The 13,898-nt window shown below is 44.0% G+C and overlaps 1 protein-coding gene and 1 long non-coding RNA gene across 3 annotated transcripts in view; both read right to left on the bottom strand.

The window, feature by feature from the left end:
* Positions 1-5,569, bottom strand: part of MAP2K4 (mitogen-activated protein kinase kinase 4) — a 78,478-nt gene extending 72,909 nt beyond the window's left edge. For both annotated transcript variants that reach the window (XM_061143509.1, XM_061143510.1), the window contains exon 1: positions 5,452-5,569. In XM_061143509.1, the coding sequence (XP_060999492.1) occupies positions 5,452-5,569 (118 nt within the window). The remainder of the gene's footprint in view (positions 1-5,451) is intronic.
* A 6,235-nt stretch (positions 5,570-11,804) lies between these two features.
* On the bottom strand, positions 11,805-13,849 carry LOC133055993 (uncharacterized). Its single transcript, XR_009692716.1, has 3 exons — positions 13,772-13,849; positions 13,182-13,238; positions 11,805-11,819 (listed from the first exon to the last, which is right to left on the bottom strand). It is a non-coding gene; the product is annotated as an uncharacterized LOC133055993 (long non-coding RNA).
* Between the last annotated feature and the right edge of the window lie 49 nt (positions 13,850-13,898).

Here is a 13,898-nt window from a genome sequence, read left to right as displayed (position 1 = left end):
TCGCTGTGGCTGGTGACTACCTAACTGACTCCGGTTTTGTAACTAAGCGCTGAAATACCAGCTTGCCTCATGCTAGGAAGCCTAGGAAAGAAGAGCAAAGGCTACCTGTCACCAGGTGGATTAAAACCCACTTTCACCAGGGCAAATCCCTCAGTTTAAATGTTTATTCCCTTACCTAAGAAAGGGGACCATGCCCACCTACCCTTAAAGAGAGCTTATGAGCATCAACTTAAGCAAAGACAGTGAAAAAAGAGCTGTGATAACTATTAGTTTCCCTTCCAGACTTTAAATCTGAATTATGCTTCCTCAGATTGTATCATGTGGGCTTTTCAGATCTCCAAGTGATAGAGGTCCATCTGAATTATGTGCAATAGAGTTGATCTGATTTCCAGGCCCCTAAATATAAGAAAAACTCTACGGGCCCAAGTCAATCCAAGCTTCTCAAATCAGGTTAACAGAAATAGAATAGGAAAAGAGAAATTTACAAAAAAAGAAACATGACTCAAAATACAGGGTTCTCATACACCACTTTAAACAAGTGTCAATACACACTCAGATAAGGGACATTAAGGAAAACATGAGAAAATAAGTATCTTGAAAGCATTATGTTTTTCTACTTTCTTAAATTTAATACTAGGGTTACTCTCCTTTTTAAGGAATATAGAGAAACACATCACATGCTTTAAGGGGGCACCAATTTCCTGAGCTGAATTTTACTTTTCAGGTCATGTCAAACAAATGGTGACAGAAAGTGTGTTCCAACACAGTAGGAAAAGCAAGCCACTCCAAGGTTTGGAACCTTATCCCTGTGTACCATTCAGTTTTTTTTTTTTTTTAATTAGGATTAAGGCACACCCCTCTGGTAAATGGTACAGACAGAAAGAGAGTCAAATAGAATCACAATCAGGGCATTTCATACTAATTTTGTATATGCAAATATTACTGGGAGAAAAAAGCATACCGATTCAAATTTTCACTTTTCCTCAACAGATATGTTTCGTTACGCTTCTAAGTTTTGTGTGTGTGTTTGTGTTTTCTTTCTATAAAATTTTTAACGAGGTGTAACTGACATAACGTTCTATTAGTTTCAAGTATACGACTTGATTTGATGTTTGTATTGTGTCGATATTGAGAAATGATCACCACACAGTAAGTCAAATTAACAATCATCATTGTACATAAAGAACTTTCCTGTGATGAGAACTTTTAAGATCTATTCTGTTAGCAACTTTCAAATATGTGATACAATATTATTAACTATGGTTGCTATGCTGTGAATTATTTTGTATATTTTTTAAAAGCAGAATCAATCTTTTTACTTTTTTTTTTTACAATCTTTTTTACTTTTTTTTTTTTTACAATCAATTATCATCTTTTTACCTAAATTGACATTTGTAAAATGTTCAGCTGAGGGTAAATGGGTAAGGAATGGGCTAGTCTGTAAGCTTACTGTTATATAAACATACATGTTATACATGTATTATACATGTTATACATTAGAGACTCAAAAAAAGAAAAACTGCCTAGATAAGCACATTAACTGAATCAGAGGCACCTACAACATATAATTTAAAACCATTTCCTGTGACAAGTACTTTACAGATGCCTCTGTTTTTCACACACATTTACAGATTCTAACTATTCTAATCATTTTTTAAAAATGACATTTCTCAGCTACCCAAGTAAAGTTTAAGATGTTTTATTTTTTCCCTGCTTTAAGTTTCCCATAATAAATTTAACTTCTCGTTTTTTAAAATCTATTAATTTTAAGGGCCTACTAACTAAAGTATTGAACAAACCATGTTTAATAGCAATCCTTACACACGTACGTGTGCGTGCATGTTAAGTCACTTCAATCACGTCCAACTCTTTATGACCCTCCGGCCCGCCAGCCTCCTCCGTCCATGGGATTCTCCAGGCAAGAAGACTGGAGTGGGTTGTCACGCCCTTTTCCAGGGAATTTTCCCGACCCAGGGCTCGAACCTGTGTCTCTTAGCCTCCTGCACTGGCAGATGGGTTCTTTACCACTACCTGGGAAGGCCCTTTATATACGTGTAGAGATTTTATAGTTTTCAAAGCACTTTCATAAGCATTAATCTAATAATGTGATTCTCACACCAGGCTAGTAAGTATTATCCCTACTTTAACAAATGAGAAACAGATGAGTTCAGAAAAGGTCAGTAATTTTGCCAAGGTCACAGAGCTTGCACATGGCAGAGCAGTTACCTGAACTCAGGAAGACTACTCATCGAGAACATTCTGAACAGAAATGCTCAATAATGAAAAATGGAAATAAACAGTTCACAGAAAAGGGTAGAACCCAATGATAACGAAGCTAAAGAAACTCCATGATGAGGGGTTTGGGACTCATCTGCTAATAGTGAAAGAGACAATTAATTAGACTATAATAAGTAAGAGCATTGTTGCTATTAACAATGATGATGGCTAATATGTATTGATCACATACTTAATTGTATGTCAGGCCCACGCTGTATCTGCATTCTAGAAGTTCCTGTAAAGTAAGCTGTATTCCTACTTTCCAATGGAGAAACCGACACTTGGAAAGTTAAGTATCTTGCCCAAGATCACAGAATTCGTAAATCCTGATGAAGAGACTCAAATCCAGGACTCCAGAGCTCTGGCTTAACTCAAGCATTACATTAAAAAACAATAATTCTCAACTGAGACCACTCCTGGATCACAAACCTCAGACCATGAAAAAGTGTGAAGAGTGATCCAGTGTCCAGCGCAATGCTCATCACACAGATCGACCACGATATCTGTTAGATGATGTGTATTCCACGTGGCCCCTCAACTGAACCCCACTACTCGAATGAGCACGGTCATTAACAACTCCAGAGAAACAGTACTTTGGGGTGGCAACTGACCATGTTCGGAGGGGGGGTGGGGGAAGGAGTGGCATTTACCAAACAACCAAGGATCACAAGTTTGACCTAAAGCCAAAGATCTGGTAGGTGAAGGAGGGGAGGTGAGGCTCTAACATCACAAGACAAATGAAAATCCTATCCAGCTGCTTAAGCCCATGGTTTGTAACCTGGGTTGTACGAGAGAACATCCTGAGAGCTTCAAGTGCTTCTCTTCATTCTGAGTAATCGAGATCAGTTCAAGAAGATATAACAGGTTCCTGAATCAATCAAGGCTGCACACAGCACTGACTAAAGAAAATTCATTAGGAGCTCAAAGAGAAGTCTTGAAGTCCTCCCTCTCCCTTTTAAACTGGGTTCTGCTTACTAGGGGCTTCCCCAGGGGCTCAGCAGTAAAGAATCTGCCTGCATTGCAGGAGACTTGGGTTCAATCCCTGGGTGGGGAAGATCCCCTGGAGAAGGAAGATGGCAACCCACTCCAGGATCTTGCCTGGGAAACCCCATGGACAGAGAAGCCCGGCCGGCTACAGTCCATGGGGTTGCAAAGAGTCAGATACGACTGAGTGACTAAACAACAACAAAACTGCGTATTAGAAAGGTCAGCTGACTGGATATCAAAACCCAGGGGTTGGGAGGAGGAGAATGGAGAGCATCAGAGTAACCCCTAACCATGACGCTTTTCTCTGAGTTCCTAGAATACTCCAGGCTCTTTTCCACTTTTTGGAATCTTCACATGTATGGTTCCCTTTGCCTAGAACCCTCTTCTTTATCACAAGAGTAATCTTACCAGACAGGTTCTCTGAGACCACCTTATCAAAGCAGATTCCCCCCTCCCCTATCAAATTCTACCCCAGCCTGTTACTTTCATTACACTTTTCTCAATTAGCAGTTTTTATTTATCTGCACACTGTCTTCCCTCCCCAATCCTACCTGAAGAATAAGCTCCATCAAGAATAAGGCTTTCTGATTCATTCTTTCTTATAAAGAGCACTATGAGATAGAGCACTATGCCTGGCACTAAACAGATGCTCAATTAATATTTTTTGGAAAATAAATGTCTACAGCTTTTTCAAACTATCAGCCTTCCTACTCTCAAACCCCCAAAACTTGCATACTTATAAGCTCTATAAGTCACTCATTCTGGATATGCAATACAATCTTAAGTTGTCATTTTACTGTTTCATTTCACCACCACCACCTAGACTGCCCAATGCAAAGATCAGGAAATGCATCCTGTGTTCATCTGTATACTGTGCAACACAGTGGCATCCAGGAACTAATTCAATTCCAATTAATCATCTGAGGGCCTGCACAGAAAGTGTCCTCTCTGTTCCTTATGTATATCCCAAGAGGAGGGGGGACAGGGAGGTAAAAATGACAAAAATCCCCAACTCTTGCTTCCTGAATCACACTCGCATAAACCCGAAAGACTCAATAAATGTCAAACCTAACTAGACACACGCGTAAGACAGATCTCAAAGCCCTTTAGATAAATGTTCATCAAAGAGTAACCATGGCCACACTGACCATGAAGGGTACCCCCACTGATTCTGTTAGCTATTGAAGAAGGCAAGGAGTTTGCGAAAGTTGTCAGGAAATTTCTGAGATTCCCTGTTTTCGAAAATAATGTGACTGCTCAAAATTCCCCAGTAAATTCAAGGAAACGGTCCCTGATGGGCTGGGGCCTAGTATTTTTTAACAACACCGCCAGTCGAGAGCTACAGAGAGCGCACAGGCGTTCCCGGTAGGGCAAGTCACTCATCAGGAGGGCACGTCCAGGTGTGCAGCCCCACGCAGACCCACTCTTGACCCCCGCCTTTCGAGGTCCCGGATCTCTCCCTTTAAACCCAATTCCCGGTTTTATTTATTTATTTGGTCCGCATGGAACGCTAGCACAGAAACCCCCGGCCAGAAACAAATCGCCGCTCCCGGGCAAAGGACTGTCTCGTTACCTTCACAGGTGGCACAGGCCGGAGTCCCCCGGCGCCCCGCCCGGCGCGCGGAAACCCTGCAAAAGTTTGCAAACCGAGGGTCCAGAGGGCCCGCGCGAAGCGCAGAGGTCAGCAGGGCGGCCGGTCGCGGCGGCGCCCGCGGGACCAAGATGGCCCTGCGCGGGCCCCACGGCGGCGGGGAGAGGGCCGGGGCGCCGCAGAGGGGCGCGGAGCCCGGACGCCGCCGCCGCCGCCCTCAGCGGCCGGGACCGCAGGCCAGGCCCGGGCGCCTCCAGCCGCCGCCCGGCCGCGCGTTCCCGGAAAGGCGGGCGGGGCGCGCCAGGTAAGCGGGGCCGCGGCGGGGCGGCCGCGGGGGCGGGTCGGACTCTAGGTGGGCCCGGCGGCCGGCGGCGGGGGGAGCCCCGGGCCGCGCGGGCGCGGGCAGAGGCCGCGGCCCGCCGCCGGGAGCCAGGCCGAGCCCGGGAAGGCAGGGGAGGAGGGAGGCTGGCCGGCGCGGGCGGCACGGCGGCTTCCTCAGCCGGGTCCGGGGGCGTCCGCGGCGCGGAGACAGGCCGCGACGACGCGGACGGCCGAGCCGGGGGGGGCCGGGGTCTCGGCGCCGCCGCCTTCCTTACCCTGCATGCTGCTGACGGCCGGGTGGCCGGGCGCCGGGGACCCCGCGGGGCCCGGGGTGCCGCTGCCGCCCCCGGAGCCACCGCCGCCGCCGCCGCCGCTGGGGCTCGGAGCCGCCATTGTTGGGAGTGAGGAGCCGAGCGGCGCCGCGGCGGCTGCAATGCAGCAAGCTCGGCCTCTCGCACGGCCGAGGGGCGTGGCCATCACCGCCTTGGTCCCGCCTCCGGGCACGCCCCCGGCACGCCCCCGCCCGCGCCTGACGCCGAGCCGCACCAGATGCGGAGCCGCACAGTGGCTCCGGTCGCCGGTGCCTGGTCCAAAAGGCCGGCAGAGGTCCTGCTCCCGGGCTGGTGGCCCCCTGAGGGGCCTACAGCGGCCTGAAAGTGTGTGCATCTGGGGGATAATAGGGTACATAGTTTTTTATCATTCCCACAGAGGTCTGTGACCCCGGAAGTTCAAGAAGCCCCTTGTTGGAATCTCAGAATTTAAAATCAGAATCTTAAAACTGAAACAGTGTCACTGAGATCGTGCTTCTTGTCCAGTCTCTGACAGGGCACTTCCAGAGGGGAGTTGACTCGAGCTATGGAGCTGCCTAACACCCCAACCCTCTACATTGCCAAGGGAGAGCCTAGAGAATGCTAGTGTATCATCTGTATCACCATCTGGCTTCCCAGGTGGCTTAGTGGTAAAGAATCTGCCTGTCAATGCAGGAGACACAAGAGACAAGAGTGCAGTCCCTGGCTTGGGAAGATCACCTGGAGGAGGAAATGGCAACCCACTCCAGGATTCTTTGCTGGAAAATCCCATGGACAGAGGAGTCTGGCGGGCTCAAGTCCACGGGGTCACAAAGAGTCAGGCACAACTGAGCAACTGAGCTCACACATCACCATATTCCCCTAAATACACACTGGGTTCTCTCCTTCATCTCCTCTACACCTTATAAGACCAGCTATAGAAATATGTAATTTATATATGAATTATATAAGATGGCAACCTCATAGAACAAAGTCAGGTTTCCTCCAATGCTTGGCACAGACTGATTTTAGGAACGTAGCAGCTAAAAAGAAAAAAAAAAAAAAAAATGTCCCTTGTGAGACTAGGGGCTTGTGGACCAACAGAAATGTAATTGGAATGGTAAGGTGTGGATCTCTGGGCAGAGATATGTCTCACCTATACATAGAATGACCAGACATACAACATACCAGGTAATCTGAAACATGGAGCCAGATGATTCCTGCCCTTTGGAAGTATTGAGCAATCTGTACCAGGACATCCTTCCAACAGACCTTATCTGTGCTGGAACTTCCTCCTAGCATATTGGTAATCCGTCCTCCATCAAAAGGAACCTGCCTTCTTGCTCTGAAAACCACCCTCCGCCATCATCTTGATTGCTCACAGTGGGTTCAGATAGGGCTTGTGATTTAGTTGTCTAGTCATCTCCAACTCTTTTGCGACATCATGGACTGTAGCCTGCCAGGCTTGCCCTATCAATAAGATTCCCCAGGCAAGAATACTGGAGTGGGTTGCTATTTCCTCCTCCAGGGGATCTTCCTGACTCAGGGATCGAACCTGCATCTCCTGCATTGGCAGGCAGATTCATTACCACTGAGCCACCTGGGAAGCCCCAGAGATAGGGCTTAGGGAAAGTTGCTGCTGCTAAGTCACTTCAGTCGTGTCCGACTCTGTGCGACCCCTTAGACGGCAGCCCACCAGGCTCCCCCGTCCCTGGGATTCTCCAGGCAAGAACATTGGAGTGGGTTGCCATTTCCTTCTCCAGTGCATGAAAGTGAAAAGTGAAAGTGAAGTCGCTCAGTCGTGTCCAACTCTTAGCGACCCCATGGACTGCAGCCTACCAGGCTCCTCTGTCCATGGGATTTTCCAGGCAAGAATACTGGAGTGGGGTGCCACTGCCTTCTCCGTTAGGGAAAGTTAAGTGAAGGCAAATAGAAGGTGAAAGCAGGTGGGTGTGCTTAAGTGGAGAGCCTCACATTTCCAGCCCTCCAGAACTCTCCTCCAAGGGCCTGGCAGACGGAACAGTATCTCCAATTCCAGGTCATTATAAACATTGCCAAATTCCCATCTGGGAATCAGTATACCAGCTTGCTCTTGTTAGTCCTGGGAAATCCTAATCAGAAGCTAGAAGGAAAGTACCCCATCCAGGCTGTTTAGCCCAGAGTGAAGGCTAAATACTCTATGGGCATCCTTGGCATGGTGCTGATGGGAAGAGAAGCAACAAAGGACAGAGAAAAGGACAAGCTGAGGCTCCCTAAACTCTCTTCTTTGGGGATACAGATTAAAAGATGGCTTTCTTTTCTTTGAGGTTTATATTTTAGTACTCAAAGAGGTTAGCATCAAAAATCAAATGAAATTCATCTCTCAAAACATCAATAAAACTTGCCAACAATTAGCAAAGACTGATTAAAAAAAAAAAATAGGGACCCCATCCTACCTCCAGCCTTGTGCTAATTTTGCATTTCCATTGACTTGGCCTCTTTAACATACAGGGGAAAGGCATTAACAGCCTTATAGTTTTTTGGCAAACAATCCAAATGTCATCATCAGACTCCAGATGAAGGGTTACTGACACCAAACAATTCTATTTGAGCAATTTTCTAACACTTTATTCCAGTACCTGCCAGTAGGTTTCACAACCAGTTCCTGTGGTCTAAATGTCACTGTTGTGTATGTTATCTCATTTTTCACTTGCAATTTCTTGGGTCTTGGAATGGTACCAAGAAATGGCTTGGAGGACTTCTCATCTCCCCACCCCCGTAAGTACCACAAGCATCTCTCCCCTATTCTTTGCTGTAGACCACTGATAATACTTACAGTCTTATGTAAAGTGTTACTAGCCCCCTTTTCCAATTATAAATATTTCTCTAATAGAAACTTAAGAAAAACATTGACCTCATACAGTTTAATGAACTTGAATAAGAAAAATATATGCAACAAATAAACCTAAAGGAAAACATTCAAATTAGGAAATTCATTCTAGAAAGTTGAATTAAAAGAGTAAATACATTGTGGAATATAAAATGATACAAATTAACTTATTTACAAAACAGAAATAGACTCACAGACATAAACATTTATGGTTACCAAAGTGGAAAGGGGGTAGGGGAGGGATCAACAAGGAGTTTGGGATGAGCAGATGCAAACTAGTATATACAGAATGGATAAACAACAAGGTCCTATGTATATATATGGACACAAACTCCCATTAGTTTGAAGAAAGATTGCCTTTACCTGAACTCAGTTCATTTATTGAAAATCATTCTCTCCCTGATCTTGTCTTAGCTCTTAGATAAAGATGGCCCCTGATTGCTCATAAAACATAGGTACATTCCAATATCAACTTTGAGTTGTAAGACTTTCACATAATACTGCATCCAAATTTGTTATAAAGAGCTAAAATATCATAAAGAACTCGAATTTTACTGCTTCTTATCGGTTTTATTCATCTTTTCTTTCTCCACATAAGTTGCTGAGCAACACAATTTGGAGAAAGTCTATTGATAATAAACCTTTGGTAGCTTATGAATTGTGAATATTATGAATGTAATATCTAAATGAAAATTATTTAATATGTAGCTAAATTGAGAATGATAGCTATCCTTTTGTTGTTGTAATAAGCATTCTTTTATAAGTAACAAAATATGACTGTATGTTTATATTCTTGTAAGCAGCTTCATTTAAAAATTAATCAGAAACAAATTACATTTGAAAAGTCTGTCTTATAAAAAGACATGTCTTTTTCCTTACATATTCTATTTTACTTACACAAAATATTTCTTTTTTTCACCCTATTGAACAGAAAATAAATGTACCAAGTTTCTGTTCTCTGCTCAGATTCTACTTGAATAGCAATGAATTACAAGATACATAGATGATAAATCCTGTAAGAATTTATTCAGTGAACATTTCTTACTATATCAATAGAGTAAAATTTCTGATAGAACATCTTTACTTAACAGTCTTTATTGGTTCACTTCAAATCTGAAAATCAGGTTTTGTTAAGCTACTCTCCCATTTCTCTCTGGTGATTCTAACCTATTCTTGACAAATACTACTCTAGAGCTCTCACCCTATTTTTGGTCTTTTATGCCTTATTAAATCCAAGCCACAAGTGCAGTCAAAGAAAAGGGAATATTCTTTTAATCATCTCAATCCTAAAGGGAATCAACCCTGAATGTTCATTGGAAGGACTGACACTGAAGCTGAAGCTCCAATACTTTGGCCACCTAATGCAAAGAGCCGACTCATTGAAAAGACCCTGGTGCTGGGAAAGATTGTAGGCAAAAGGAGAAGGGGACAACAGAGGATGAGTTGTTTAGATGCTTAGCATCACCAACTCAATGGACATGAATTTGAGCAAACTCCAGGAAATAGCAGAGGATAGAAGAACCTGGTGTGCTGCAGTCCATAGGGTCTCAAGGAGTTGGGCACGACTGAACAACAACAAGCTACTCTCTCCTGATGTTACATATATAAACCATATTTTAGCAGAGCTTTTTCCCTACCGTCTCATGAGTCTGTGTGTTAGAATTCAGGAATCTATTTTTAGACAGTTTGGTATAGTTCATTGGTTTTCAGGAAGCAAAATTAAAGGATTTCTTGTTTCTTTTCCTCTCAGACATGCTGGACCAAGGAGACATGATCTTAAAAGCTCAGGAGTGTATGACGACACAGAGATGGGTAGCATCTGGTGATGGACAGGATGCTCCAGGGACCTCGGGGGGACCCACATCATTGCTTCATCAGCTCCAAATGATGCCACTTAGAGTAAAAAAGAATGTAAAAGGCATTTGTATTCAAAATGAGAATTTCAAAACTTGTGCTGGCCAAATGAAATACATGCTTCCAGCTCCGGTTTGGAGGGTCCATAGCAGCATAAGAGGCAAGAGGGGGTCATAGGTAAAATCCTGCAAGCTTTAATGAAGACACTATATGCCTGATTCTTGGTGACCATGCTTCTTCCAAGATGAGGTTGTGCTCTGTGCTGCTTCTTTTGCACCTCTCCATGGGCAGCCTGAATCTCTCTTCAATGGCCCTCCAAATCTTCCTAAAATAGACTACCGCTGCCAATTAATTTTCTCTGTGTTCTCCTAACACCACATCATGAATAGACTGCACTCTGGAAAGTAGCTTTTTGTGTGTTTTCTTTCAAACCCCAGTGTCTGGTTCATCCCAACCCTTTTCTCTCCATGTGTTCCCTGACGTTCAGACCCCTCATTCTAATTAGCAGTGACAGATGACTCACCCATCTTGCTGGCTCCCCAGAGGAAGAAATGCTTGCTTCTTTTATTGATCTCAAGCCCTTCAAGAGTCACCACATGCTCCTGGAAGCTTCCGTTAGAGACAGGAAAGTTCAATCTGAAAACCCCAGTGCAGACAGAAGCTCGGCTTGGGCAGTGGTCCAGCCTCCCTCATATCTGACAGCAGGGACAGATGGGCCTCCCACTGCTCCATGATGGTGGGATTTCAAGAACCCTGGCCATCAAGAAGAGTGAAATGTCACAGATTCAACAGGGCAGGGACTGGCTGTCCAAAGCCCGAGGGTCATCAGCACAGCAAGGGATCAAGCAACCTGAACTGAAGGAGGCCAATCAGGGTCAGAAGTGACCATGTGCAACGTGGAAGTCGGTAACGAGGGTTAAAGTGAGGCATCTAAAAGACCAAAGAAGGAGAGTTCTGGATGGTAGAATGTTTGAGAGAGTCTGAGGCCTCTTGGTCAATCTCTCTAAAATTGTTAACCAGATAGAACCCTCCAAACTTTAAAGGGCCCCTGGTCAGTTAATGGGATAAAGAATCATCTATGCATCATATAAGCAAACTAAGTCAGAAAGAGAACAAATACCTCATGATATCACTAACATGTGGAATCTAAAATACAGCACAAATCAATACATCTATGAAACAGAAACAGACTTCCAAACATAGAGAACAAACTTGTGGCTGCCAAGTGGGGGAAGATTGGGGAGGGATGGATTGGGAGTCTGGGATAAGCAGATGCCAACCAGTATATACTGGATGGATAAACAAAGTCCTACTGTTACAGCACAAGGAACTATGTCCGACATCCTGTGATAAACCAGAATGGAAAAGAATATGAGAAAGAATGCATGTGTATGTATATCAATCACTTTGCCGTACAGCAGAAGTTAACACAACGTTGTAAATCAACTATATTTCAAAAAAATTGAAAAAACCCACAAAAAATCATCTATACAGTTCAGAAGCTTTCCAGATCTGTACCTGAAGGCAGGAGTTCTTTTCCTGGCATCAACAAAAGATAGATTGATGTTACAGAGACTCTTGATGACATCGAGATCCTGGCATTCAGTAAAATTGAGGCTCTGTGGTTGAAACCCTATCCAGAACATGAAGATAATTTTCAGTGATGTGTAACATCATATAGTATTCTACCAGGTACTTTATGGAGTTGCTTAGTAGCCACATTTCATCAAAAATTGCTTAATTAGCAGATGGCATTGAAAAATGAATATGTTCTGCCAATGATGTACTTTTTCTATTTGGAAGGTTTGTAATGTTTCTTTATTTCATTAATGAAAACCATTAACACTAAGTACTGGGGGAAAAAAAAAACTAAAGTTAGAACCAGACCTGAAAAAAATCACTGTGTAACTAGAGTATTAAACCAAGATTTGCTCACATATTGAGGCCTATAAAACCTCATTTTAAATGGGAACTTTATTCAATAAGTAAAATAAATATTTTGAAATATTACTTCTTCATCCTTATATCTGTCTTTCTTAACTGTTATATTCACATGTTTTATTATGTAGAATATGTAGGCAAAATAATACATGTATGTTACTTATTAATAAATACATATACAACTAGTGGCTCTCTAACCTCAAAATAGTTTTACTGGTGAAGACTGCTTGATCTAAAAAGTGTAGTGACCACCATTCTAAACCAGGGTTTCTGAGATGTGGCTACACATGAGACTCATAAAGAGGGCACGTTAAGCCAGATTTCTTGCCTTCTCTGATCAGATGCTCTGAGAAGTGGGGCCTGGAAATACAATTTTTAAACAAACTGCCAAAATGATGCTTTTGGCAGTGGTCTAAGGAGAAGCATTACAATACACAATTAATAATCAATAATTTTAAGCATAATAATAATTAATTGTTTCTTAACTCATACTTCAAGAAACTAACTGACCTAGTTAGCTGCCAAAACTTTGGGCAGGAATGATGATCCTATATCACAAGGAGCAAGTTGCCAGTTTATAAAGAAATTATTAAAGTGCCAAGTGTCACTTCCTTATCAGGAACCATCTACCAGAGTAAGAGTTTTCAACCTGAAATTCATGAGTTCCAAGAATGCACTTCAGGGTTCTGTGAACTCCCTGAATTTGTGTACAAAATTATCTGTGTAGAGATGTATGTGCATTTTCCTTGGGAACGGATTTATAGCTTCCATCAGATTCAGGAGGGCTCTGTGACCCCAACTTAAGCTTCCAAATTACTGTTATGTTCTTTGGATGTTGATCAGCTAAAAACTAACATGTTGAAGATAGAAATCCATCATCCTCGTTTTCCAAACCATCTCACCTCTTGACTTTCTTAGAAGCAAAGCACCTTGGCATTGGGAGTAACACCCTAGGCAAGTGTCACTCTAAATGTCTCTGACAAATTGCTACCATGCTCTGTCCAGGAAGTCAAAAAACAGCATTGTTATACAAGTCAACTTCGGAAACTCCCACCTGGGTTAAGCTGAAAGAGTAGTTTTCACACAGTGGATTTCGCTTAGGCTCTGGGACCTAGAAAAACACACAGGATGACTGAGTGGTAGAGTGCAGGATGACCTGGAAATGGACAGTTGTTATCCAGTTAGAAATGACTTGGAAGGAGGTAGGGGTAGAGAATGGAGAGAGGAAAGGTCGGAGAGATGAACAAGGCGGTAAAATCCTAGGGCTTGGAGATTATTGTCAAGTGGAAAGGGAAGAAGGGGAGGGAGGAGGCAAGGAAGACATCACCTTGAAGGAGTGAGAATGGGGGTGGGGTGGGGAAGCGGGGGCAGACAGACAAGACGAGGTGGGAAGAGAACTGTAACACTGAAAGGGGAACAGTGGAAGAAGAGAGCCGAGGAAACGCAGAGTCAGTGAAAGCTGGAGAAGCCTGACAGAGAAAGGTCAGGGCAAATCAAACGCCCCTGGGAGTTCTAAGTGAGGTGAGGACCACAAGGAAGAGAGACTGCGGTTAAGAGCCGGGGTTAGGGGCCGAAGGGTTTGGGACAGACACGAGAACGACCTCTGCATCCCTCACAGTGCTTGGCCCAGTGCCCGACCCAGACCTGGGGTTCACTAAAGGTCCAGCGAGGACTGAGCGACCGCACGGAGCTCAAATGAATGAGAGACCCGCCAGCTGCGTGACGCACAGCGGCCTCAGAGGCGCCAGTGGGGCGGGGCTATACGGACAGC

The sequence above is a fragment of the Dama dama genome, chromosome 5, assembly GCF_033118175.1.
Source record: "Dama dama isolate Ldn47 chromosome 5, ASM3311817v1, whole genome shotgun sequence".
NCBI lineage: Eukaryota > Metazoa > Chordata > Mammalia > Artiodactyla > Cervidae > Dama > Dama dama.
The sequence above is the reverse complement of the archived record's forward strand: the minus strand, read 5'-3'. Positions and strand labels throughout refer to the sequence as shown.